Source organism: Cylas formicarius, unplaced genomic scaffold (genome assembly GCF_029955315.1).
Source record: "Cylas formicarius isolate icCylForm1 unplaced genomic scaffold, icCylForm1.1 PGA_scaffold_6__28_contigs__length_40554024, whole genome shotgun sequence".
NCBI classification, from domain to species: Eukaryota; Metazoa; Arthropoda; class Insecta; order Coleoptera; family Brentidae; genus Cylas; species Cylas formicarius.
This window is the reverse complement of record NW_026844347.1, coordinates 6,811,987-6,838,355: the sequence shown is the minus strand read 5'-3', so window position 1 is coordinate 6,838,355 and position 26,369 is coordinate 6,811,987. Positions and strand designations below refer to the sequence as shown.

At 32.6% G+C, this 26,369-nt stretch overlaps 3 protein-coding genes across 6 annotated transcripts in view; 2 read left to right on the top strand and 1 right to left on the bottom strand.

Moving 5' to 3' along the window:
* LOC132704058 (calmodulin-lysine N-methyltransferase-like) overlaps nt 1–7,135 on the top strand; it is a 35,381-nt gene extending 28,246 nt beyond the window's left edge. Inside the window, exons 3-7 of the mRNA XM_060673710.1 lie at nt 379–483; nt 560–767; nt 829–955; nt 3,239–3,403; nt 4,759–7,135. Coding sequence (XP_060529693.1) covers nt 379–483; nt 560–767; nt 829–955; nt 3,239–3,403; nt 4,759–4,954 — 801 coding nt within the window. The 3' untranslated portion in view covers nt 4,955–7,135. The remainder of the gene's footprint in view (nt 1–378; nt 484–559; nt 768–828; nt 956–3,238; nt 3,404–4,758) is intronic.
* Nucleotides 7,136–7,655: 520 nt separating this feature from the next.
* On the bottom strand, nt 7,656–8,760 carry LOC132704059 (eukaryotic translation initiation factor 4E1-like). Its single transcript, XM_060673711.1, has one exon. It carries the CDS (start codon nt 8,540–8,542, stop codon nt 7,919–7,921), a length of 624 nt encoding a protein of 207 aa, XP_060529694.1. The 5' UTR covers nt 8,543–8,760; the 3' UTR covers nt 7,656–7,918.
* A 5,496-nt stretch (nt 8,761–14,256) lies between these two features.
* Nucleotides 14,257–26,369, top strand: part of LOC132704057 (high affinity cationic amino acid transporter 1) — a 39,520-nt gene continuing 27,407 nt past the window's right edge. The window contains exons 1-2 of one of the 4 annotated variants that reach the window (XM_060673704.1): nt 14,257–14,467; nt 25,843–26,068. In XM_060673704.1, coding sequence (XP_060529687.1) covers nt 14,447–14,467; nt 25,843–26,068 — 247 coding nt within the window. In that variant the 5' untranslated portion in view covers nt 14,257–14,446. Of the gene's footprint in view, nt 14,468–18,509; nt 18,634–18,669; nt 18,917–22,000; nt 22,263–25,842; nt 26,069–26,369 lie in introns of those variants that run through there. The other 3 variants (XM_060673706.1, XM_060673708.1, XM_060673707.1) reach the window with 3 other exon arrangements.

Sequence of the window (26,369 nt, the reverse complement as noted above, 5' to 3'; positions counted from 1 at the left end):
ACCTCAGATGGACGTATACAGGGTCTTTTCTAATTGAATGTCAATAATAAGGGGGCTATTGTTGGGTACATTTTAAAAAGAAAACTTTATATGAACATATGTCCTAAAATTTTGAGATACAGGGTGGTAAAGTTTTCAAAAGTAAATATGTTTATATCTGTAATACCACTTTTATTTTTTATTTTAATTTTAATTCAATTTCTTGATTTTTTTAAATCCGATGTACGTTTTTTAAAAAATAAAATCTCTTTGCATGGTTATAACAATATCGTTAATATGACAGTATGCAGAGAATTATTGTCATTATTATATTTTATTGCCATTATTATTTCTCATCTTGCACACCCTTATATTATGTGAAATGTTTTGATTTCGCAGAGTAGAGATTTTCACGAAAACGGTAGAAGGCACAAAGAGAATGTCAAAAAACGCCTCAAGAACATATCGAAAAACAGTGCCAAAGCCCAAAGGGAACTCGACAAGGTACGACAATAACGATTCATTTCAAAAATATATAAGTATTATATTCGAGTGTCTAATTATAAAACAATTTATCCAGCTGGATACCACCCTGAAGACAATGGAAGCCGCCGCACTGGAAGCTTATCGAAAAGATGTCGAGAACAATGCCGACTTAACATCCCTGTCGATTAACAAGAGATTAGAGGAGCAAAATTTGGCAATCGCTAGCACTAGCGCTAGGAAGCAGTGGCAGGAAGCGGTCTCAAAGGACGGACGGTCGTACTATTGGAATGTCATGACAAATGGTATACGAGTTTTAGATCTATATATTTTTCTTGTTTATTTTATTTTCGTTTTTATTTATAGAAACCGTTTGGGAGGCACCCCCCGAGGGATACCTAACTTTGAGGGAACAAAGGGAACAGCAGGATAAACAAACCGCTCTTCAGCTAAAAGCGGTTGATAAACACCAACGGCAAAAAGCACTTTTAAGGTAAACTATAAAATTGCATTTTATTTTCGTCTAATATTTTATTCTAACCACATATAATTTGGATCTTAACAGTAGAGTGATCTATATAACATATATATAAACATGCGCGGCTCCATTTAAATGCTCATATCTATATTTTTATACTTAAAACTTTAATTTCAATTCAATTTAATCATTATTTTTTTTAGGAAGTGTCCGAATTAGTAAATTATATATAAGAAAAAAAAATAAATATTTTTAAACCACTTTATTATGTAATAACATGAAAAGAATCAAATCAAAAAAATCATGAAATAATAATAGACTTTAACGTTAATTAGCAAATAATATATTGCAAGGAATACAAACGGCATATGCAAAATAAATAAGGCACAGCAAATGCAATGATTGATTGATGAATTATAATGTATTTTTTTAAAATTACATTAACTCATTACATCGCATAAAATTCATTATCGCGATTGAACAGCATAACTCTATTAAGTTTTTAGACTTAACTATTACGAAAGCGCAAAACAAATTAGATTTTTCAATATCATAAACCTTCACACACGGACACAGTCATACATAACAGCTCAAATCACCCTTATACACACAAAATGGCTGCATTTAACTCTTTTATACACAGACTTCTTAATACGCCACTCTCAACAGAAATTTACAACCAAGAACTTTAAATATCATTAAAGAAGTTGCACTGAACAACGGCTACAATCCGTCCATTATAGATAAAATTATAAATAAAAAACAAATACAGACAACAGTAAACTCTATTTATCCGAAACCTAATACAGAACACGAACAATCTAAAACAATTACATACATAGGAGAATCTAGTGAAAATGTTTCAAAACATTTGTCAAAATGTGGTTTCAAAATAGCTTTCAAACAACACCATACGAAAATATTTAAAAAACAATAATACGAAATGTCCAAAATTCCAAAAATCAGTGTCTACAGGTTGAAATGGGGATCTTGTCCTAAAATTTATATTGGACAAACAGGTAGATCCTTCAGGAAACGCATTAACGAAAATAAAAGAGGGTTTAAAAACAATGGTCTAGATTCTAATTATGCTACCCACTTAAACACAGAAAAACACGTTTTTGACGACAATTTTGATATTTTGCATACAGCCACAAAAGGTAGAAAATTAAATTTGTTAGAAGCCATGGAGATTAACAAAATGAGACATTCAAATGTATTACTTAACGTTCAATTAGATTTAAATACCTTTCCTTTATTGAACTTAAATTCTCACAACAACAACAGCAGGTAGTTTGTAAATATTATATTTGATAAAGACACGGTGTTGTCCAAACAATTGTCATGTCAAAATATATAATTTCGTGAAAATCTGAACTTTTAGTTCTTATTTATTTTGATAAACCTCACCTCAGTTCAAAAAATTGGGTATTGTTTACTATAAAACCCCACTAAAAAATTGTGTTACATATCTTTTGATGTACTTTTTTTTTTCTTAAAATTTAACATTTTTAGTTAGTTTTCACTTTCACTTTCACTTTGTGTAGTAATTTTACTAACAAAAATAAAAAAAATAAATTAATAACGCAATGAAGTAACCATTTCCATATGTAAATCTGCGATCGATCAAGTAGTCAAAATTCCACATTTTCTATTTTTTAATGACGTAGCTTAAGGTCTTTTATTTTAAATGTCCTGTTGTCGTAAACCTTTTCACTTGCGCCCAACACAGTTACATTTTGTTTTTTTTTTCTATATCTTCTACGGCGTATTTTAAAATTTTTTTTTGGTTAGGCAGTGAAAGCTTGGCAAGCACTAGCACTGTATTGCCACATTTTTGGTACTATATAACTTTGATTAAGATAAAAGATTTTCTTTTGCTCTTTATACATCTCAAGGGGGGTGGGTACATTTGGCATTACTTCGTCATAAAGGAATAATGATGGGCAATATAATAGGTATGATGGTAAGTACTCAAAAATGATAATAGGGTTTTTATGGCTATGCCTATGAGGGACACTGAAGTTTTATTGCTCCACACACATTAGTATATATATTATTGGTCCATAGTCTTGATTTCTGCTGGTGGCATTAAACACAAACATTTAATATGTTTATTTTTCAACACTTGTACAGTGTAGTGTAATTTTCTAAAAATACATTCTCTTTGTTTTCAAGTCACAACTTAAAAATACTGGGCTGCTTCTACTCATTTTACGTAGACGATACAGAAGCTGCATTTAATTTAACGCGAACCTTCCGACTCATAATTTTACATGTTTTGATTTTAATTGGTAGAATGCAAGAAGAAAAGCGCGAAGAGGAAGAAGAGAGGGCGAGGTTGGCCAGAGAAAAGCTGAAGGAAAGAAGAGTGGCGGAGGATTTACCGGAACCGGTGTATGGACCTATCCTAGATCCTGGGAAAAACGATCCCTACGGAAAGTGGCAAACAATCACGCAAAGGTATGCCATCTCAATGCCAAAAATGTCAGTCACACTTGTGTTTTGCTGTTTTTGATTTGATGTCTATGTTGCGGATGTCTGAAGTCCTGATTTGATGTGCCACATATACCGATTATGTCTTTTGACAGGGTCAATCATAATTCACTTGCGTAAATGTGAGAGTCTGAGCCTCGGTAGTAATCTTTTTAATCTGCCAAAATCATATTCGCTGGATCGTTGTTTCTATTCCCTACTAGCTAATTATTCTTGAATTTGACTTGGGCCCTTATTCTTGACTTCAATGGAATAGAAAACCCAAGAGAAAGTAAGCGTGTTTCTACTGGGAGGGAGGAATTCTTATTCTTGAATGTTATTGTATTGAAAACCAGTAGAATTTTATTCCCTGAAAGTTTTCCTACGTTATTTTCAAAGAAGGAACCAATGGACTCAGTCTTTGCTCGTAGAATGTGCATTTTAGAAAGGATAATTATAATTTCTTATTATGGGAGGAAGAATTATCAGCATAAATATATTGTGATATTAAATCTATAATTAAATTATCCATTATTTCCTATGCCGTGTCCCCTCTTGTGTTCTGGTAACTTGGTCTTCATATTAATTTTCAAATTCACCCATACTATTTACAAACCTTATGGATTCCTTCTGAGTCGATTCGTGTTAAATCAAACTTGGTGACGTTTCGCCGATCATCCTCTCCGCTTTTTCAGAGCTTAACTGAAACTGATTTACATTCTACTCTGTACCTTATATACTGATTGGGGATAACTCATTCCCACATTGGTGAAAACTAAAGACCAGAGCCGTGGTTAATAGTATATTATGCAACAACTGCGGTAAACGTCATTTGTATTATTGAGTTTATTTGACACGAGCGGAGCGAGTTTTTAATAAACGAGTGAGTTAAAAAGTTTACCGAACGTGTTGCATACTATACTTTTTCTACGACCGTTAGTTTTTGGTTACATTTTCGCAAAACAACACGAATACATTCACTGACATGACCGTCAGAATTGACAAACATCAAAATTCAAAGCTTGGGAAATATCACCGTAAACATCCGATTGCTCCCAAATCCGTGCGGTAAAGTTCCGAAAATGTCCGAAGTCTCTCGGATTCATGGGAAACGAAACTGGCGTGGTAAAGTGACGCTTCCCGCACGCTAGATCGGTGGGTAATTAGGTATTTTACAGGCGGGAGTAGAAAAAATTGTTTGCTTGTTTAGATATATCTAAAGATTCTCGAATTTTTCTTTGGTAGATATAAGAATTTTAATTTGATGAGTATATTTGTCGTAGTTTTACGGATTATTCATGTTCTTTTAGCCTAGTTGATATTTGTCGTCTTCTTTGTTTCAGTGAACCCGTAGATTTTCAGTTACCGCCCCCTCAAGAGTTCATCGAAATTCCGATAGTTACTGAACCTGAGCCGGTGATACACGAGTTCAAACAAAAGACGATCGAAAGGTTAACGCATGGTGAAACTGTTTTTAAGAAAAGGAAAGTACCGACAGGTGCCAAAAAGAACACGAGACAGAAATTGGACGATGACTAAATCCTTTAAAATATTAACGTAATTAATTTTAAAGAAAGCCAGCGGTGATATTAATTAAACGGTTTGGAGATTCAGAGATTCCATAGTTTTCAATTTAGACAAATATCGCCCTAAGCGTCAAAATAACCCAGGAATTAAGGGTGTTAACGTTTCTGGAATACTAGCATAAAGGAAAATCAACCGTCTGTAACGGGACTTGTAGGAAATCTATAACTCCAGTGTCGATGGAAATGTAAAGGGAGCAGTGAATTTCGCGCTCATCGCGATTCTGGAAAATAGAAAATATTTTATCCAAAACAGTGTTCCACTAAAACTTTTGGATAGGAAAAGGCTTGTTCTTAATTACATTGTCACGCCCCATACTCTGACTTTCTGATTCATTCTGAATATAGAGAAAAAGTTGTTACTTCATGTCCCAACACTTTTATTCAATGAATCCCCAAGAAAGGCTGACATATTAAAAAAAAATTGAGTTACTATAAATAAAATCCGCATCTCTTCGAGTGTTTTGTACTTATTTTTTTCCTTCTTTTTAACAATAATTAGAAAATAAAACCTCAGAAATTTCGAATAACAAAAAAAGCTTTTGAAAAATCAAAACGGAGTATAGTATAAGTTACTTGCCACTATTTTAAACAGTCTATTATTATTATTATTTCACTTTGTAGTAGTTGTGAAATATCATTTATTTAAATTGGTTAGGATATAAAATTAGGCTAGGAAAAAGTAGCGCAAAATAAAAAAAATTTGATTTTTTTTCAAAAGATTTGGGTTTGCTAGCTATGATTTTGTAATGCAAACCTTGGCAATATGGTCAGAATAACAGCTATTGTTCAAGACCTCCGAACAGTTTTCCCAACTATATTCACTGGTATCAAGCTGCTATAAAGTTTGTTTAGTTTGTTGATAATATGCCAACTTCTATTCACAAAATTTTTTTTTACAGCTCTGAATTTTTTTAATGGTAATTGAAAATTGCTGTTTCTATTATAGTTCGAAATGTTAAAAGGTTGGCTGAATTTTTGATAATATTCTTAAGAGAACGGGTTATGGTCATGTGGGGCTGGTGGGGGGAGCGAGGCGCCATGTCGTTAACGGTCAAATGTCAAAACCCGGAAAATAATTATTGCCAGCTGTAATACCAACCCAATTAAGTAAATTTGCCAAAAGTACCACTTCAATTAAAATTGGGAATTAAAAAAAGTCACTCTCACTGCTACTAGTATAAAAATAGGGATTTTAGTCTAGTGAGGATTAAGGAGGTAAAAATACTGCAAGAACCACCCACATCCTTTCTCGTATGGACACTCATCCCACATTAATCTAACGCATCTCTAAGAACTTTATCAGAAATAGCTGTTAGAAAACTCTAAATTCATAATGTTTCCAACTTCTTTTTTGTCTTTAGATTTAAATATGTACTTGTAATAACTTCTGAAAGCTAGGTTAATTAAAAAAATATTATTGGACGTTGACTAAGTAGATGCTATTTTTGTGTTCTTCACCTCGACAAACTAACAGGCTTCTTAAAATTACGCAATACATTTTTTCTTTTTTTTTTTAATTAATCTAGTTCATAGTAATTCACAATTAGTATTTGGCACATTCTAGGATCTTTTACTGGGTAAGTTTGTCACAATCAGAATTTTTAGTTCCATCTAGGTTATTAGATATTTCAATATCAATTTCACTTTTAGTATCACATTCGGAAGTTATATAGGAGTTTGAACTTTCACTTAAATAGATAGTTTATTAAACACTTGCTCCACTCGTACCAAATAAACTCGTGATTCAAATGCCATTTACCACAGTTGTTCTATAACATACTATTTTATTTATTTCTTGCATACTATTTTCTACTCCCTTTTGTAAAATATCTAATCATACACTGCTCTAGTTTGCGGGAAGCGTCACTTTATCTCGCGAGTTTTTTGTCCCACGGATCCGAGCCACTTCGGACATTTACGGGATATAACCGTACGGGTTTAATACAATCTCTTACTGAAGCTGCAGGATCCTCTGTTTTACCTGGTTGCCTGAATTATTAATTTAAGCCCGAATGTAATTACAGAGAAAAACATTAATGTTTTAAAATACGCATACACCACCTCTATTTATTTCTAGACCATGTTAACCTATTCTGCTGTATTTTCAACGTTAAAATAATATAAGTAAATTAAACCGTGTTATTTTATCCCCTTCACTTTATCCTATAAGGATTTTTAGTAACTATCATGGCCGCTTACAGTTCGTCAGTTCCACAGGTCCCAGTTTAGATGTTGGGCAGTATTTTTTCAATAATGCCGAAATTTAACTTTTTTAACACAATTACACTTACAATTAAAATTAAATTTTCCACTTTTACGAAACTAACTAGATTTATATTTTTGCACTGAAACATATACGAAATAATTCGGATTCTCTGAGAGTATAAAATATCAGTAGCAGCTTTGAATGCATATGAAACAAGACTGAAAATCCAACTAAATATACACTTCACGCCGTTTTTGTATCTAGGTAATTTCAATTCTGAGACTGATGCAATGGATCTTGGGAATTTCAGTTTTCCAAAAAACATGAATTAAAAATAACAAAACACAATTAATAGCTGCCAAGAGGTACATAAATATTTATACCTGCCTAGAGGTAGAAAAATATTTAAGATTGACCTGAAAAAAATTAAACACTTATACTTTGCAATTCATTTAATTTGCCTTTAATGGTATGAAAAATGACAACCAATTTACAAATATTATAAAAAGCGTTTTAAATGCTGAAAATGTAATATCGCAAATTAAATTTAAGACATTGTCTAGATATGAAAGATATTTAAACCTAGTGACCTGGACCATAAAACAATTTAAGTTACACATAAAAATATGTGCAATATGAGTCCTACACTATTGAGTATCAATTAATTTTAACTACCGCAGTAAAATAATAAATATAATGACATGTACAACATCAACAGGAATAAGAAATTTTTGAATTTGAACCCGTCTTATCTTTTGTATCTTTATGAGCTTCATAAAAAATTGTATGCAATGTTATGTGCAACCTTTCTTTCAATTTTCTTCCTATTTCAAGGACTGCGGTGCTATTAGCCGCATCGGCGGTCCAAATTCCTATTTTATCTGTTTTGTATCTAATATTCACAACTGCACCACAAATTTCATCGGAATTGTCAAATGCTTCACCAATCAAACAAAGTATGACATCCAACCAATATTTGTCCAGTTCATTGGCTCTCTGCCGTCGATCCAAGCTGATCAACCATCGGCCCCCTTTTTGATTAGCCTCATCTTCCCACATAGGGGTAATCCCTTTTTTAAAAAGTGAATAATCTGTGCCTTGTTTCAATTCGCTGGCTGGTTTTATATGATTGTATAAGCTCCAGAAATCTTCTACCGTTTGAAATGAAGCTATTTCACGTTGATTTAACTCCCACCTTATGGTTTTATCATTTTCAAAGTACCATAAAGTCCAACAGCTGTGCAACGGATGCTTAGGAAAATCCAGCGTTTCTACTTCACCCTCGTTTTTGTAATCAACTTTCTCGTTTTCGGAACTGATTGAATTCGTGGTCATTTTAAAAAAATGGTACAATATTGAACCGCCTTTCTTGTCTATTAATTGAGTGCCAGAATTTATGCCCAACAGCAATATATATAACTCAGTTTACTACACTTTAAATTATTTCTTTTCAATATTATCCAAATGTGATTGTTTAATATTTGTAATTTGTTTCCATATATCGCTTACAGATTGTCACATTTCAAACGGAAAAACCATTTGGCATTTGACAATTTTATCATCCGCATAGTAACGATAGCCGTTTCTTCTTCTTTACATTTTACACGGAAAGTGGGGCACATAGTCCAGATACACACGTCCATTGCAATTAGATTTTATTAGGTTAAGGACCAACTCCATACCCTATCACATTTTATACAACATAATGTTTATTCAAATGTTTAATTGTAATCAAAAAAATAAATACGACTTTCGCATTTTATGTAGCAATCATAGTAGCTTATTGTCTTTAACTAATGCCCATATTAATTTATGATCTGTAAACATAATATATAACCTGATGGTCCTCCTCATGTCGGTCGCCTCAATGACCATCGACCGACGTCACTTGGCGACCCAGTTTCCTAAGCGCCTTAATAGGGTCTTATTTCAACTGTTTGTTATACATAAGGCGTTATTATTGTCTGTTGTCTTGTTGAAATTCTGGTATATACAAGAGAAATATAACTAAATGGATATCTTATATAGAAGATTTAGTTGAAGTTCTTTAACTGTAGACAAAAAAAAGATAGTTAATACTTCAACAGAGAAGATAATAGAAGCCATCAAGAACACAAAAACAGGCAAGTCACCAGGGCGACACCAAATACCCTCAGAATTATTGCTAGATCTTTTTGTAATAACATATATAAAACCGTGCTTTCGCTGTTTGGGAACTTCGATCGAGTAACGCGTGGTGCCTTTAGATCGATGCAAGATATTTTATGCTCTAACCAACTACACATTAAAAATACAAAGCTACTCAGATACTATGTTTTCTTGGTATTGTTTTATGAGGCAGCGACGTGCACTCTGCTGAAGAAGCACTGAGAAGAGTGCATCAGAGGCATTCGAGATGTGGACGTACCCCCAAATGTGTCTCATCTGCTGAGTGGACACATTTAACAACATACAAGAAACTCTGAATTATGTAATTGTAAACTCTTCGGATAGGTTTTGAGGTCACAATTGCCGTCTGTGTTAAATGGGATAATGCCTAGTGTCGAACAAAATCATAACTCTTATTGCAAAACTGCCTAAGAGTTTTTACATATTGCTATACAATAACAATATTTATTAACTCCGGAAATTAGAAACACTTGATATTTAGAAGGTCATGTTTTTTATAACTGCTTGAGAGCCTTGCCTTTTTAGAATACAATTAAAATTACATTTTCCGTATTATTTATTTACGAAACTAACTAGATTTATATTTTTGTACCAAAACATAAACGAAATAATTACGGATTCTTTGAGAGTTTAAAATATCAGTGGTGATATTTTAATTCATATTAAATATGACTGAGAATCCAACTAAATATACACTTCGCGACTTTTTTTTTATCTAGGCAATTTAAATTCCGAGACTAATACAATGGATCTTGCGATGAATTTGCAATTGATTCTTTGATCAAGTTTCGGGTTTGTCATTTAGCCCAATAAAGGATCGAGTTGGGCCGCTGTCGTTTTTAGAGTTTCTCCTCATTTTAGATTTTTTTTTTTGCATTGACTTCTACTGCAAATAGTTTTTTTTTTTGTTGGCTTTCATAACTCATTAAGTTATGGAAGCATCCACAACATACTATATTGGTATTTTATCTGTATTGCGTCTCTATCTTTTATGGCCAGGGCGTTGCATTAAAACTTTTCGATCCATTATGCCCACGCGTCTTTACCAACTCCGAAAGAAGCGCACTGTACCTTTGAGGAGGAGTACAGTACCCATTTTATGAGAAGTTTAGATATTTCCTCTGGCTCAATGAATTGAGCTCCTAGTACTCTTAAATGGTTAAATTAATTACAGTTTCCTCCTCTTCTAAACATGGCCTGCATGTACTGTCATCGTCCATAGATAGAAAGCCTACTTTTGGTCCTGCGAGCTAGAGTCCCAGAATTAGAACCCAAACTAATTAAAACATACCCCGCCAATTAATCTTTAAATTATTAATTTAAATGCATTTTTTTGACTCCAACTGAAAGGACGCCTGATTGCGTTTCAAAAGATAGTTTAAATTGTATATACAAGGTGGCCCAAGGGAAACATGTATTCAAACTGAAACAATTTACTTTTCAAATGAAGTGGGTGCCAATATCAAAACGTAATCTTAATATGTCACACGTATTAACGTTCGCCAACGGCCATCTTCTCGTCTTCTGCTGCTGGCCCCCTCTTGTTACTTTTTGGTACCCTGTCGCTCACTCTAGCGGGACCGTACATATCTACTTCAATGAGGCGCTCTGGTCGACGACTAATACCGTGTGTGCCGCATCTATTGACGCTTGTACAATTTAATTAGTTAGAACTGGCTCGAACAAATTAGCCACGATTCAACGAAATATGGTGCCTTTGAAGGAGATCCGCTGTTTGCTTGTGTTTACTTTAACCAATTAGTTTCGTCGTTTAGAGAGAGAAATTAGTTACAACGTTTAGCAACAGATGGCAGTTGCTTAAACAAATTAGATGCGTGGTATATCAAGAGATGACGCTCCAGAGAAATCAACCAGGAGATTTAAAAGTTTTAATATAGTAAAGAATGCAATAATATATGTCTTGCTTGAGGTGCAAGTCGGCGACGGGACCAGTATTCCAGGCATAGTCCTAGACCTTCCATACAAGGCCCAACTGAACACAGCAATGAGTACAGTTCCAGCTAACGCCCAGGAGAAAAAAGTGAAACCACAACATCATCGTACAAAACACACAACTTACGGGCAGGTACGATAATAATCGGAGTCCTGCATACCACCCGCTGACATACTTATGGACTAGAATTAGAGTTTTTAATAAGATAATGGCATAAAAGCAATTGTTATTTTTGGTTTCTTATTTCTGAAAATTGCATTGGCAGTCGACGTGTAAAAAGCTCGTGGACAGACAGATTAGGTACGAACCGCGAGTGGATGTTTTTCCAGTGAATGTGATTCTTCTCTATTGTATTTTAACTAATACACCGGTGCAACAAAATCAACCTCGTATTTTACTACACCTCTGTTCAGCATTTTTTATCTCGACTATTTCAACTAATTTGAATATACAGATGACCATTCGGGGATGTTCTGTATTTTTTTTTCTTTTTTTAAAACTAATTTTTATCGTTCTTTTGGATCATGTAATTTTTGCTCTTGAAACTTATTGACGATCTGTCAGCGGCCTTGTTGGTTGTTGAATGTCGCAAGTGATTGGTTCAAAACGAGATTTTAAATCTCGCGCATACGCAATTTTTTTTTTTCATAATTGCTTTATATGTTAATGCATTATTGGTATAGGCAGGTCCTCTATGTCTCTAGCAGCTATATGGTTGAATTAAAAACTGCTGTATTATCGGCAGGCAGGGCCTCTCTATCTCTATTATACTTATTTAAAATTTTTCTGTTTTTCTTTAGATCTCCTTTTTTATTTGGATAATAGGGGGCCGTAAAATTAATATTTTCTTTAAATTTTAATTCATTTAATTTTTCATAGTTTCGTAGAGGCAATACCCAAGCTCCATTAGGTGCAGAATCTAACAACCTTAGCAGACGCTAACACCTATCTATCATCATTATCTACAATCGCCGGTCTGAGAGGAAGTCGTAAATTCATGTACGAGTAGCTATTGAAGATCATTTATCGATATCGCAAAATTTTGTATACTTAACATAAACCTCGCGTCTCAAATAAAACAAAAACAAAAAATCTGTGCCTTTAATTATTCTTGACGATGCATTACACACAATTGCTTCTTGATTATATTAAATAATTTCGTAGCATACAAGAGAAATTAAATTCGCCAAAAACTATGGATCCCAAAGTAAACCAAATCTTTCTTAAAGACAAAGACACCATAAGGTCTTGTTTGTCGATTTTTAGGAACATTTTTTATCGTCAATAACACTGCAATGAACAAAGGAATATGAGAGTCATAATACTGAGATACTGATATTTTAAAATTGAAATCACAAATACCCCAACAAACAACATACATTACAGGCTCGTTTGATTTTAATCTTTTTAATTTTAATTTTAAACCAAAACGTTCTAAAAAGGTCATGCTCGGATGTAATTCCGGTTGATCAAAAGTGCCGCCGTTATATTCTACAGGGTGTTCCAAATTTCGGGAAAAAAACTTAGTCTCATTGTTGCACCCCGAATATGCTCAAATTCAAATCTGAATAAAAATTTCCGATAGCATTGGTACTGCGGAATTAAAAAAAAAAAACATGAAAATCAAACTAGACGTCCACGACGAAGCCAACTTTGAAATTGAATTTAGTTTTTAGTTGCCGGTGATTGAATAAGTTATTAAGCATCTTGAAATGCAAATAGGTGAATGCAGGGCTGTCTTAACAATATTAATATTCACATATTGATCTAATTCTACTTTAAATGCTCTTTCTTCTATGTAATTATCACTGCTTTCGTTTAAAATGCTAGGGAGTAATAAAATGTAAACTTGCAAAGACAGGGATCATTAAATAGGGTGGGCAATTGGGTCACATTAAATTGCATACAGAGAGATGAGTTTTGTTAATGAAAGTAATGAGACAGCGGCGTTTAGCTTAATTTATTAGAATATTAAATGTAAAAGTAATTAAACATGATTATAATTATCGAGATAGGCAGATATATACAATATTATTTTTTCAAAGAAACTTCCACAGGTTACTGCAATACTTTTTGTAAAACTTCTGGATTCCTCCTGCGTCGGTTTTTGCTGAATCGAACTTGCTGATGTTTCGCCGATCATCCTGTTGGCATCTCCAAAGCTTGATTGAAAATTGCTCGCATTTTACTCTGTACCTGCTTATATATTATTTGAGGGTGGCGGAGCTAAATGAGGGGCATAAACACCGTCTCGAATGACAGATTCCCATATTGCTGACAGGTAGAGACCTGAGTCGCGGTTAAGATTGTTAGGTCGTTTATAGATTTCTATAGACTCTCAGATTTTTCGTTGGTAGAAGAATTGATTACATACAAGAAAAAATAAAATGTTATGTCCGGTTTGGTGATTGTGTTCGGCAACAGCGGATGAGTTTATTTGTCTTTTCGTATTCTTTGACCCTAGTTGATATTTTTATAGAGTACAGAGTAAAATGCGGGCCAGTTTCAGTCAAGCTGTGAAGAAGCCAACAGGATGATTGGCAAAAGGTCAATCAAGTTCACTCAGTCCGACGCAGTAGGAATCCAGAAGTTTTGTAAAAAGTAAGAAGTATTTAACTCAGATGAACACCCTGTATACACATAAAACCTAAAGGAAACTCTGCAACCTTTCTATTTCACTTTTTTTTCCTATCGTTTGTAGTTTCAGAGAAAAAATGTTATCCCATAATAAATGGGCATCCTCTGGACAGACCGCCTCGCAATCCAGTACTGAAATTTACAACGCGTGACAAGCAGCTTTATCCTTCCACCGGATTTTTGCACGTTACCTAATAACCAGTACAAACAATATTCAATGTCAAAAAAGGCGGTCAATCACCAAAAGAGGGGGATCCCAATATCTGCTTTTGAAACCAATAATTTAATTATTGTTAGCTACGGTATAGGTTTTGCAGAAAGACCACTCGATTCATTAAACCGTCATTAAATTCCGTAACGACATTTAATAATAATAATTAACGTTCTCTGCATTACTGCGAAGGATTTGAAAAATCTACGCGGTCTTATTGATATGTGAAAGTGTGGTGTTTCTAAGGAATTGAACGCTCGCTTGCAAAATGTTGTTTGGAATTTTACAGGTATCTATACTTGACTTAACGGTATAACCGTCAGATTATACCACGTAGATTATTGAGATTATTGCGAATTTGGTGGCATCTATAAACTAAAAAGATATTTGGACAAGGATTTCTGAAGATGAAGGTTTGTCTTGTTCGCCACGGTTTCGCTTTTGCTTGTGTTTACTAAATTGTATAGTATACCTTATTGTCAACAATAATTTAATCATGGGTTAAATACAAGACAGGGGCTAGTCAGGTAGATGTCGACCAGGTGTCAGTTATCGGCGGTAGTGTTTAATAACCTGTTTTACCCTGCGTTTCGAAAAACGTTCTTACGAGTGTATCAGTAATTTTGCCCTTATGTAGCGTCGAAATCACTTGTCACTGATTACGAAACAAATGATGAAAAATAAAAAAAAAAAGAAGGAAAAACTAGCAACTCTCAGTCTTGCCGTTTGGACAATATTGAACAACAGATGAAAAGAGAGAAAATATTCCTTTTAATTTATTCACCTCTGTTATTACCCATTCTTACAATTGTACGTACCTTCCAAATTTAAAACAAAAATTTTTAGTGAAGGACCCTGTTTTGATGTAGTGCCGCACCTACATGAAACCCAAAATGTCCTTCCTTTCTTTCTTGCTAAATATATAAACTTTCATCAACCCATACAACATTTTAAAAGAAATTGGGGCTCTGATTAATCTGTTGCGTTTTTACTAAGAGAAAGTAGTGGGGAGAGTTCAGAAATTTTTGGATCATTGAATAATAACTTCAGAAACTTGTAGTAGTTGAAATAGGGCTCTTTTTAACTTATCAACGCTACGCCGAGATTGATTTAGATTGCTTATATCACATCATTATAAATAAAATTTATTTTCTCAAAAAAATTAAATGCTACCATATCACCTTTATTGCAACAAAAAGTAGTATCAGTAAAAAAAATAAAAACTCCCGATAATGCCGTTTTTTTCAGTAGATATACCTGTCACTATTAAATTCAAAATTTCGTTCTCTTAACAAAATATATGTAAATTTTACTGTTAAAATACAAAAATTATATTTAAAATGTCAATTATAATTAACACTCATTCAATATGATTGAATATTGCCCAGCTGCTTACACCGAATTCAAAATTTTTAAAATCCGAGTGTGTTTCGGAAAACAACATCGAAAAAAAAAAAATAACGGTCTCGTTTAAGGGTCAATCATATTAAGATTAAGACTTTATAAAATTTATTTTGGTCGTTTTATTTGTAAAAAATGCCTTTCCACCTGCAGAAGTGTTTGTTATGTTTCATGTTTATTTCCAAAACAAAGCAACTGTTTCTGGTAGAATCTATGCAGTGGAATATACTACATTAAAATGCATCTGTGTAATTGTTTTTCATTATTGTAATAATATTGAATTGCAATATTCAATCATATGATTATTAATTAGTAGATTTATATACATTTTGCTATCATTATTGAGTTTTTTAATTGTTGTTTCAGGTTACGATTGTTTTCAACTATATTTTTAATATACTGATTATAAAATAAGGAATAATGTTTCCATCTAACCAATTTTTCGAGATTGTTCCATATCCCTATAACACCAATGAAAAGAAAACACACTACATGATTTCTTAAAATACGGTTATCTCAATTTTCAGAGAAGCAAAAGATGCCGCAAACAGAATTTTTATAGCCCTTTTGATATTTGAGTTTTTGGAAGCTTTGTATTTTGAGAAATCCCTCGTATCTCAGCTATTCTAGACCTTATTAGAGAAGTAAAAAATGGGTTTGTTGCTGTATTTTAAGCAGAATTCTTAATTTGTTTTTTTAATGAATCGCCTTGTATAATACGCCTTTTTGAATAATACCATTGTTAAGAGCATCTCAAAAATATAAAACCAACTATGGCTGTTTTTAATATTATGCCTAATATTTAAGTTATAAAAAATATATATTCTTTTCTAAGTTGGCCAGGGCAGGTTATAAATATTTAATTTGGTAATTTTTATTTTATGCCTCTAATATAATAAAACTAATCATTATTGACAGAAAAAAACTTCGTTTTAATTATACAAAAGAAAAATCTTAAAATGATGGCTTATAGAACTGGATCATAAGTATTACTCAAATTGTTCCTCATTATGCCTTATTAAGTTTCACACATGTTTCTTATGAGTCTTCTTGGATTTAAAAGAAAAAATAGCGCTGCTCGTAGCTCTCTAAGGGCTATTTCAATGGCATTTCTCAAATGTGTTATTGTGTGGTACCGCATGGTACATATTTTATTTTATACGTCCATTTGTTCCAATCCAGTGGCTAGGAAAATTAATATTAAAATAAGCATTTCAGATGAAATTTATATGGCTTGAATTTGATTTTTTAAGATCGTTTTTAACTTGTGATTTGGATTGAATGAAGTCAACACATTAATTTTTCAATCTCATTCTTTTCTTTGTTGTAATTGTTAGGCCGGGGTTTACAAGATGATCCGTGCTGAATTAAATTAGATTTTAATCTGAAAAGAATTCTTTTATCCGGCTGTCTTTGTATATCTATAAGTAATAGATCATTATAAATAGTTTTGGTTAGTTACAATAGACTTCTAAAGTTTCATCCCCATTTTCGTTACACTGAATATAAGAAACTACCATGCCGTATTTTTCAAAATTTTCAAATTTAACATTACCTGTTATACCTGCCTTTGACTTTTTAATTGAAATTAAAAATTAAAAAAACGTAAACGGCAGTTTTCAGAAATGCAAAAATCTCTGAATATGACAGGACTGTGTTATTTTGTTTTTAAAATAACCCATCATAGCCAACTAACAAAAACGAATAATTTTTACCAAAACTTGAATATTAGGATTAATATCAAAAATAATCATAAAGTTTTACATATTTCTCAGATGTCCTTGACAAACTCAATCGTATTATCCGAAAATATACAGGGTGACCCATTTATAAAATATAAGTTTGGTTTATTTCTCGAAAAGGATTGAGGATAGAAACATATTGAGTATGGCACTGAATTCTGTTAAAACCGCCAAAAACCCCACTTTTTACTTTTCCAAAAACACCCTGGATCTCAAAAATGAAAAGGGCTTTGCAAAGTCTAAACACACCAGTAATTCGAAGAAAAGTTAACTTTTTTTTATTTCAAAAAAGAAACAGAACCATGCCGCATCTTATAGAAAAGAGAATGGCAACAAATATACGTATCTAGGTGTAGATTTAGAAAAGATCTATGACAGTGTTGCCATGCCAAAATTTATCGAAATATTGAGAGTTTACTAAATTCAGCATAGGTTAGATGTATTTCTACTATTTACAAATAAAAAACGGTATGCTATATATCATATGCTTAAGACACACACACACATGTAAAATGTGTAATGACATGGATATTGAAATAGATAACGATTACCTCTTTCACTTGCGTCTTAGTGGTTGACCAGGTGATTATTGCAAATTATGCAGACGATTTTTCATACATGTTAAGAGAAGAACTGGAGAAGGACAAAAAATGAATTCTAAAAATTAATCTCAGGAAGGAATGTTTTAGCTAACTAATGAATTTAAATATCTCTTCTCGTACTTCACACGGGGCGGAAAACGTGACAGATCCTATCTTGCCAATCGTTATCTGTAAGACCCCTTTTTTCCATTGTGTTTTGGGGTTCCTGTTTCAGTGGTCTTTGTATCTTTCTTTAGCATAAAAAAATATGTTTTGCTACTTACTAGGATCGCACAAAATGTCAATGAAATATGCAACACTGGTTTGACAATAATGATGTTTTTCTTTGTTAGAATTTCAATATCCTGTAGAGCGACGTAGAATGTGCCATAAAGAATGAATTTTGGAACACTCCGAATTATTCGTCTGATATCAGTTTCGCGACAAAAAAGAACTTTTCGCATGTTTTGGTCGATCAGACTGTTTCAGTTTTTCCGCACAATTGTGTGATAATTATTGTGATAGCAGAATGGAATTGCTAGTTAACATAAGTCACCTAACGATAAGCTTTCGGGCATGTCTAAACAGAATTAAATGCGTGTCCGACACACGTTTTGCCACTCCATAAGCGAGCACTCAGCCGCGACATTCCAAACTTTTCGTTACTGCAGATTTCCGAACAAACATGATATTTTTGTTTTCAAAGAATTGTAAAGCATGAACGACCACAGGTTAGTACGTTTTACAATTTTTTTACATCGTCGTCGTCTAAGCATTTTGTGGCTGCGAATTGCTCTACTATAATAAAACTCTAGATACACCGGGTGACACAAGGAAGTTTGAATACTATAACTTTTAAACGGCTCGACGCAGCGCTTTGAAATTTATGTGCCTTAATATAGAACAAACCAACAATTTTTCACAAAGCAGTTTCAGTCAAGCTCTCAAGTAGTGAACAGGATAATTAGGGAATGTCAGCAAGTTCGATTCATCAACAACCGACGCAGGAGGGAGGTAAAAAGTAATATTAAACATCTTAGAAACGTTTATAAATCTTATGTAGGTGTCTTATGGCAATTATTGCTCTTACAATAAAACGTAAGTAGATTTTGCAATACTTATAATTTTATAAGTTTAAAGTATTACAAATTTCAAATTTCAATTATGCATTGATAATTCCACTTTCAATTGTTTATTTATTTGTGCTTGAAAGAAGTGTACTCAGTTAATCTATATCTGGATAATGTTTAGAATTAAACAAATCACGCCTTTTCAAATTGTTGGGTAAACAGCACCGTCTTCGACCGAAATTCTAAGCCCCCAATTTCGCAATAGCTGTAAAATATTTATTATGGATTTTACGGAGTAAGATATAAAGCCGCAAGAGGAAACATTTTAGATGCAATATTATAAAATTTAAAGTGGTTTTTCAAAAATTCGGTTTCAAAATGTTGCAAAGAAATTGGACGATTTTGAAAACTATCTGAGCCTCACTAGGGTGCTATTTGTTTTGCGAAAAATTTGTTAGTGCAAACATTAATGCTATATTTTATAAAAAAACTAAGAAAATTTTCGTTTCGAATTTTTCTCATTGCGCTTCCAATAGGCGAGATCAAGCGAACTTATCTGTCAGTGAAGTTCAATCTAAACTTTACGATCTGCATTTTCTGAATATTTGGAGGAGGATACACAATATTTAAAGGAACCAAATTTGATTAGTTTTAGTACATAGGGAAGGGAAGAAAGCGGAAAATAATGTTTTCACTTTTTATCTTACAAGTATTGCCATTATTAAAACACACTTTCTTCATTTTTGAATTCATTCAATTGAATTACACTACCCCTATCATGATTGCTAACTTAATTTAATGAAAAATGGGATAAAATATATATTTTTTTATTTAGAAACTTTTTGTCTCTTACATTTTTTTAATAATACCGTTTCGAAATAAAAAATAATTAAATTAAAAGTAAAAAAACAGTAGCGGGCTACTCACATTTCTTAAGACGTTTCTTATTATTGTTTTATTTGATATTGCTCAATTAGCTTGAATAGAAAATACCACTAATAAAACAATTGTTATTTAATAATTAATTTTTTCCGGCGTGCAAACCGAAATTCTTTGGAAATTTGCCGTCTTTATACGCATGCGTATCCTGAAAGTAGATTTTTTTTATCACAGCTTGTTTACCAGGCTTCAACACTGCCTGAATGAATATGGAATTTTTGAAAAAAGCAGTTTTGAAATCGAAGAATTTGTGTTAAATATTATTGAAGAGCAATCGGAGACAAGTATCAGACAAATGGCCGCAGAATTAAATACTTCGAATTAATATTAAAGGTTCTACGCATAACGCTAGAGCGATCATTACGAATTTAGGATGATTTTTTCTCAGTGGTTTCGCCCATATGGTGACCCTATTACTGTAAAAATTGATATGCCGCAGGCGACATTGATATTTTTTTAGAGAAGGTAATGACTTTCCGCGCATGTCTCTACATTTCACGCACTAACTAACACTTTGCGATTATGATTTATGATTTCCACACCCTTAACTTCGTTTTTCCAGAATCTTTAACTTATTTTAAGCAAATACTGCATACAAACTTATTCACTTATTCGCAAGGTCATCGGTGAAAAAAAAAACATTTTGAAATCTCGCGCATGCGCATGTCGAATGGACCTACTCAAAACTGCTTTTATAGTTGCCTTATAACTTTCTGTATTATAGTCATAGGCAGGCGCTCTATATCTCTAGTATCTACATGTATGGTTTTGCCCAAGATATTTGGTTTGAGCAGCATATTTATCAAATTCAATCCTCCAAAACAATTATTTCTACGTTTTTTTTGGCATATCTATTCGGTTAATAATACCATACTGCATTATTAAATATTTGCAAGAAAAAAAAATCATAATGCTAAACGAGATACATTGAGATGGTCGGTATTAAGAATTAGGTAGGTATTTAGTTTTGAATCATCTCATTATACCTCCAATAGATGATTTAATCTTTACTGATGCTAATTACAACGTCAAATTAAAAAATGAGTTTGCTCAACACTTTGCTTATTTTAACCTACAGTGTGCAATATCGTTCCTGCTTGACCTCTTGCCTTGGCTAAAATTTTAAAAAAATGAGCCGAATTAATTAATATACAGGGTGGTTTAGAACTGATTTTATAAAATTGTTGAGAGTTACATTTATTTAAAAAGACACCGAAAAAGGTTATGAAAAAAACTGTAGAGTACTGCATTAAAACAAATTCAACTAAAGTTGAATTGCTAATTTGAATTTTGAATTAATATTAAACAATTAAAATATATAATGGGCATACATATAGATGGTATTTAATTTTTTTTAGATTTAATTAGAAGACATGCTTCTCCATTAGATTTCATAAAGAGCTATGCCGACATTTCTGGGCAATAAGACCTTTTATTTAAAAAAACATTGCGCCTTGTATATAGAAGTAAACTCATCAATAAGGTAATAACCACCATAAACCGTATATAGGTAAATAGGTTATTTACCCAAATAGCTCTCTTAAAAAAAAATCTGTGTTAGATATTTTATGATATAATTTGTTTCTTTAATTTTACCAATTTTGGAATTTCCGACTTTTACCCTGTATGATATCGGCAAAAAAAATAGAAAGAAACTTTTTTAAAACGAAATGTAACACTATAATCTTTATTACGAGAAAATAACTTTTTTTTTGTCTAATGCACAGCGTAGCAGATAGAGCGACAAGTGGATAGAAAAATCTTGGGTACTTTAAAGACTGTGCTTTCCATTTAGAGTAGAATGAAGATATTTACTTGTAGTGAAATAGGGAAATGAGAATGCAGAGAAATGTAAAATTTAAGTAAATTGTCTGAAAGGAAACACCGCCAGGTATTTTCTTTTTTCATTTTTTTTTTATAAAAGGTATACTCAACTTGCAGACGTACCATTAAACGAGACGTTTGCTGAAACTTTGGAAAAATCGGTAGCTGTATTTCTAACTTTTTGACACTCACCCGTTTCGGAAAATTTTCATTTATTTGTAACGGCCTATAATATTCAGTCAAACCGCGTCAAACTCAGTTGAATCAAATCAAATTGCCGTTATCACCTTTCAAATCTCGATCCAAATAAATTTATATCACCGCAATTTAGCGATACACGTCAGGTATACATATCTATAAAACAATTGTTTGGAGCGTTTCTCACGTTTTAATCTTTTTTTTTGAACGATTTCGTTTGTCAGCGAAGTGAAACAAATTTTTTACGTTATGTTCTGATGGTTGCCGGCCGCTTTCGCGTATTTCAGTGATCCTGTGACCGTAAAACATTTCCTTTATTAAGTACGAAAGTAAGTCTCTCGTTATATTATTAAATTTTATACTATTATGTGGATTTTTCTTATATAAATGTCACCTTAGGATACGGAAAAATCTGTTAACTGCTTAAATCTACCAAAATTGGTGGCTTTTGCTAAGAGAGATTTTACGTACAATGATTTAAATTATTTAAAATTAATAATTTCGGTAAAAATACGCCCGGATTTTTGAAACAAAATCTTTATTTAACTAATATGTTCTCTAAACGATAAATTTAATCTCCACGTTTCGAATGCGCGCACAACCGTCTTCAGGGTACACCGACGGTTCCGAAATTCGCCCTTTTCGATTATCGAAGGAAATATGGTGGCGCTTGAACTTGGCACATAAAATAACAAGTCGCAAAAATAGTTATCAACTTTTACCACCGTCGTTCGGCATTATCTCTTATCGTAAAGGCCGATATTATAAAGGATTTTTTGAACGCGCTTATCCTTCCAATGTATTAAACTTTGCATTATATATATATATATATATATATATATATATATATATATATATATATATATATATATATATATATATATATATATATATATATATATATATATATATATATATATATATATATATATATATATACTTAAGAAATGGTTCTTGGGTTTTTTTGGTCCTTTTTTAGTGAAATTAAAATAAGTTTCCGTTACTTGTGAAACATTTTATTTTTTGTGACGTTTCGGCCTTCAAGACCTTCTTCAGACATTTAATTTTAACCTACAAAAATGTGTTTTTAAATAAAATTATTTATAGCATTGTTTTCCTGGTCATAATTAAAACATAGATAAAAATTTGTATAGGGGTCAGCATTGAAATGATTAAAAATTACTAGTGCAAGTCAATAGAACAAACAAAGTGATTAAAAATTGTATAAAAATAGATGCACAACAATAAAACATACATAATTTTTTATATTACGATTACATACATACCTTAAGCCAAAAATCAACGGTTCACTATAGTTGTTTGGTAATTTACAGTTTTACAACATTCACAACAGACATATTGAATATGTAAATCGACAAGCCACATTGATAAGACGACGAACCAAAACAATAATGCGAAGCCTGGATGTACGTTTGTTCACAGTAGGACAACGGAGTTTTTTTTTCTAAAGCTTTTTTTTTTGTTTGTGTGAGATTCACGGGTTAATGTGTCTCTTTATTTAATTAAGTTGTGATAAATTTTGCTGAGATTTTTAGATCTTAGAGTTTATGGCGTTTGGATTTTTTTGGATCTCAATCATTTCATAAAATTCCCGTCTTTTTGTGTGCCTTTCTGAGCGTAAAATTTTCACACTTTGAAAGTCAAACGAGTGCTGATTCTCCCTGGAATGGCTCGAAAGAGCAGTGTTATTTTTTTTGTCATATTTATGGCTGTTTAAGCGACTTTTTAAGTATTGACTATATATATATATATATATATATATATATATATATATATATATATATATATATACATACAGATTCTCTCCTCGCCACTTCTCTTGGCGACGCAGCTGGATTTACGTTGACGTATCCCACAACATTTCTTCATTTATAATAAAATTATCCAGTTTTCTAAAGAAAGAATGTGCAGGAAGCCGACGTCCCGGATAGAGGGCTGCATATAATGCACGGCCCTGTCGAGAGTTTTCTTGTGCATTTCCCGTATATCTCCATTTGTAAATTATTGATTATTGTTTTCCATGATAATCTAAATCGATCGTCCTGTGAGCTTATTTTTTAACGGATTTTAAATATTTGCAAAAACAGTACCGGTTTTAAAAGTTTTTGTTCCCACTAGAGTGTTCTTTGAAAAAACTAGGTTATCCTAAAAAATAATTGTTCATTACATTAAATGCTATTTCCCGTTAGACAAGTAAAGAAATGAAAAATATCAAAGTAAAAAGTATTTATGATGGTCACAGCCTCCTAGATACAATTTTCAAAAAATAAATAAAAATTTAAAAAAAAAAAACAAAAAAAAATCAATAGATCAAGTAAATAAAAACTTATCGAAGTAAACAACAAAAACAAACAAAACATGAGAACAGATAAATTTAATAAAAAAATCTGCTATTTTCATTTGTAAAATTTAGTCAACATGTGTTTTTAAGCATGTTATCAGCTTTCCACATTTGCAATATATTTGAATCCTATATTCGACAGATAAATAAAAAATAAACAATTAAATAAAGTAAATAAAAATTTATCGACAAGTAAGAATAATATGGAAGTAGATAAATTGTATTAAATATTATCATTTAAGTAAATCTACTATTAACAATACAGCTTCATTTGTGAACTTCAGACTTCATGTTCCGAGCAGTCAGATGAACTATAGTGATTGGAGTTCAGATAAATTCTACAGTTCTACATTTTTTTTAGCATGTTATCAGCTTCCCACATTCTTCTATTTCTTCTATTCCAATCACGTATTAGGCGCACGTACTTCATTTTTCACAATTCACTGGCTTTATTCCCTTCACTTTTAGAGTGGTGTTATGATTTGTGCACTGTGAATTTCGTTTTAGAACGATTTCGTCTACAACAAATTTCCTATAAAATTTATCATCTACAGTAGCAGCATAACTTTCTGCAATTGCTTCTTACTTAAAGTCAGACAATAAATGATGTCACGTGGGCGCTTTTTCAGATTTTATTAAGTATTAGCTGGCATTATCCGTAATTATAAAACACCCAGTAGGAATAAGACCCAGCATTTGTTGGAAGTATATTTCAGAAACATTACCATTCACCTTTTTATGATTTTCTCCAGTCAGTTTTGATTAAAGTGATAAGTCGTCACTCATAAATCCATTTTTACTACCAATGTCAGTCAGTTATTAATCTTTGAATTTTCCTGAGGGTGCTTTTATGCCATGCGTTATGGCGTATATCCTTCATTTACCCAAATTTTCCTGTTTCTTTTCGAAAACTATCTAACTGGTCTTCAATATCGTCATCGCCAGCAGATAATTTCGTCTCTCTCTATTAAAAACGATTTTCTGTTTGAATTTTTTGGTAACGAAAATTCATTTCCTTCAAAGTTTCCTCCAATTTATTTTTGCCCATTTTTTGTAGCTTTTCATCTTCATTTATTACATTTTCTTTACTTCCCGTACTTCTCTTTATGTATTGTATATTGTTCTCCAGTGATTCCAGTCATATTCGAACATATGTCAACTATTTTTGCAATTCCGAATGTTGAGTTGCGCAGTTTTATCAATCCGTTTCTCAGCAACAAATTCATAAACACTAGCTATTTTCAAAAACGTACTTTGCCAGCAATTGCCAGAAACTAACTAATGTTCAAGACTAAGCCACAGGTGGGTCAATTACCGTCCGGTAGGTCCATCGATCTGCCACTTTTGGGCCCACGACAATCACCGTGGGTACAATATTTCTCCTACGGTTAAGGTCACAAAGGTTATTTTTTGCCATGAACGTTATTAATATTTAGTAACGTGGTTAATATTCTTGGGGCCTTGGGCTTAGTTACCCTTGAATGGTTTACAGAGAAATTTTTATCCAAGAGATGATATTTAATACTTACTTATACTCTATTTTGCAGATGGGCAGGAACATATTCAAAGTCCTTACGAGACGAAAAACCGATTCAGATGAATCTACCAGCGAGATGGCGCGATGTTTAAATCTCGTAGATCTCGTCGGTCTGGGTGTGGGTTCTACTTTGGGATTAGGAGTGTACGTTTTGGCTGGATCGGTGGCGAAGACGGTCGCAGGCCCCGCAGTGTGCTTGTCGTTCTTGGTTGCGGCTGTCGCCTCAGCAGTTGCAGGTAAAGACAGACTAAAGGAAAAAATCTGGCTAGTGCGTAGAGAATGCCTGTTTAATGTTTTAGAAAAATATAGTATATCAAATCCTGATACGACCGAAATCAATTTTCAAGATTTACCGCATACAAAAAAGGATTTTTTTATCTGAAAATCTTTTAGCATATCTTGTAAATTCATATTATTCCTATTAATTAACAGAAAAAGCCATACTTAACGAATCAACCTCTAGCCAGGGCTGTTAACAAGGGAGTACCCCAATATAATATTTTAGCTCCAATTTTACACACATTATTACAGTTTTGG

What these genes read in the sequence shown, in the direction of transcription:
- LOC132704059 (XM_060673711.1), bottom strand. Translation starts at nt 8,542, where the DNA reads ATGACCACGAATTCAATCAGTTCCGAAAACGAGAAAGTTGATTACAAA.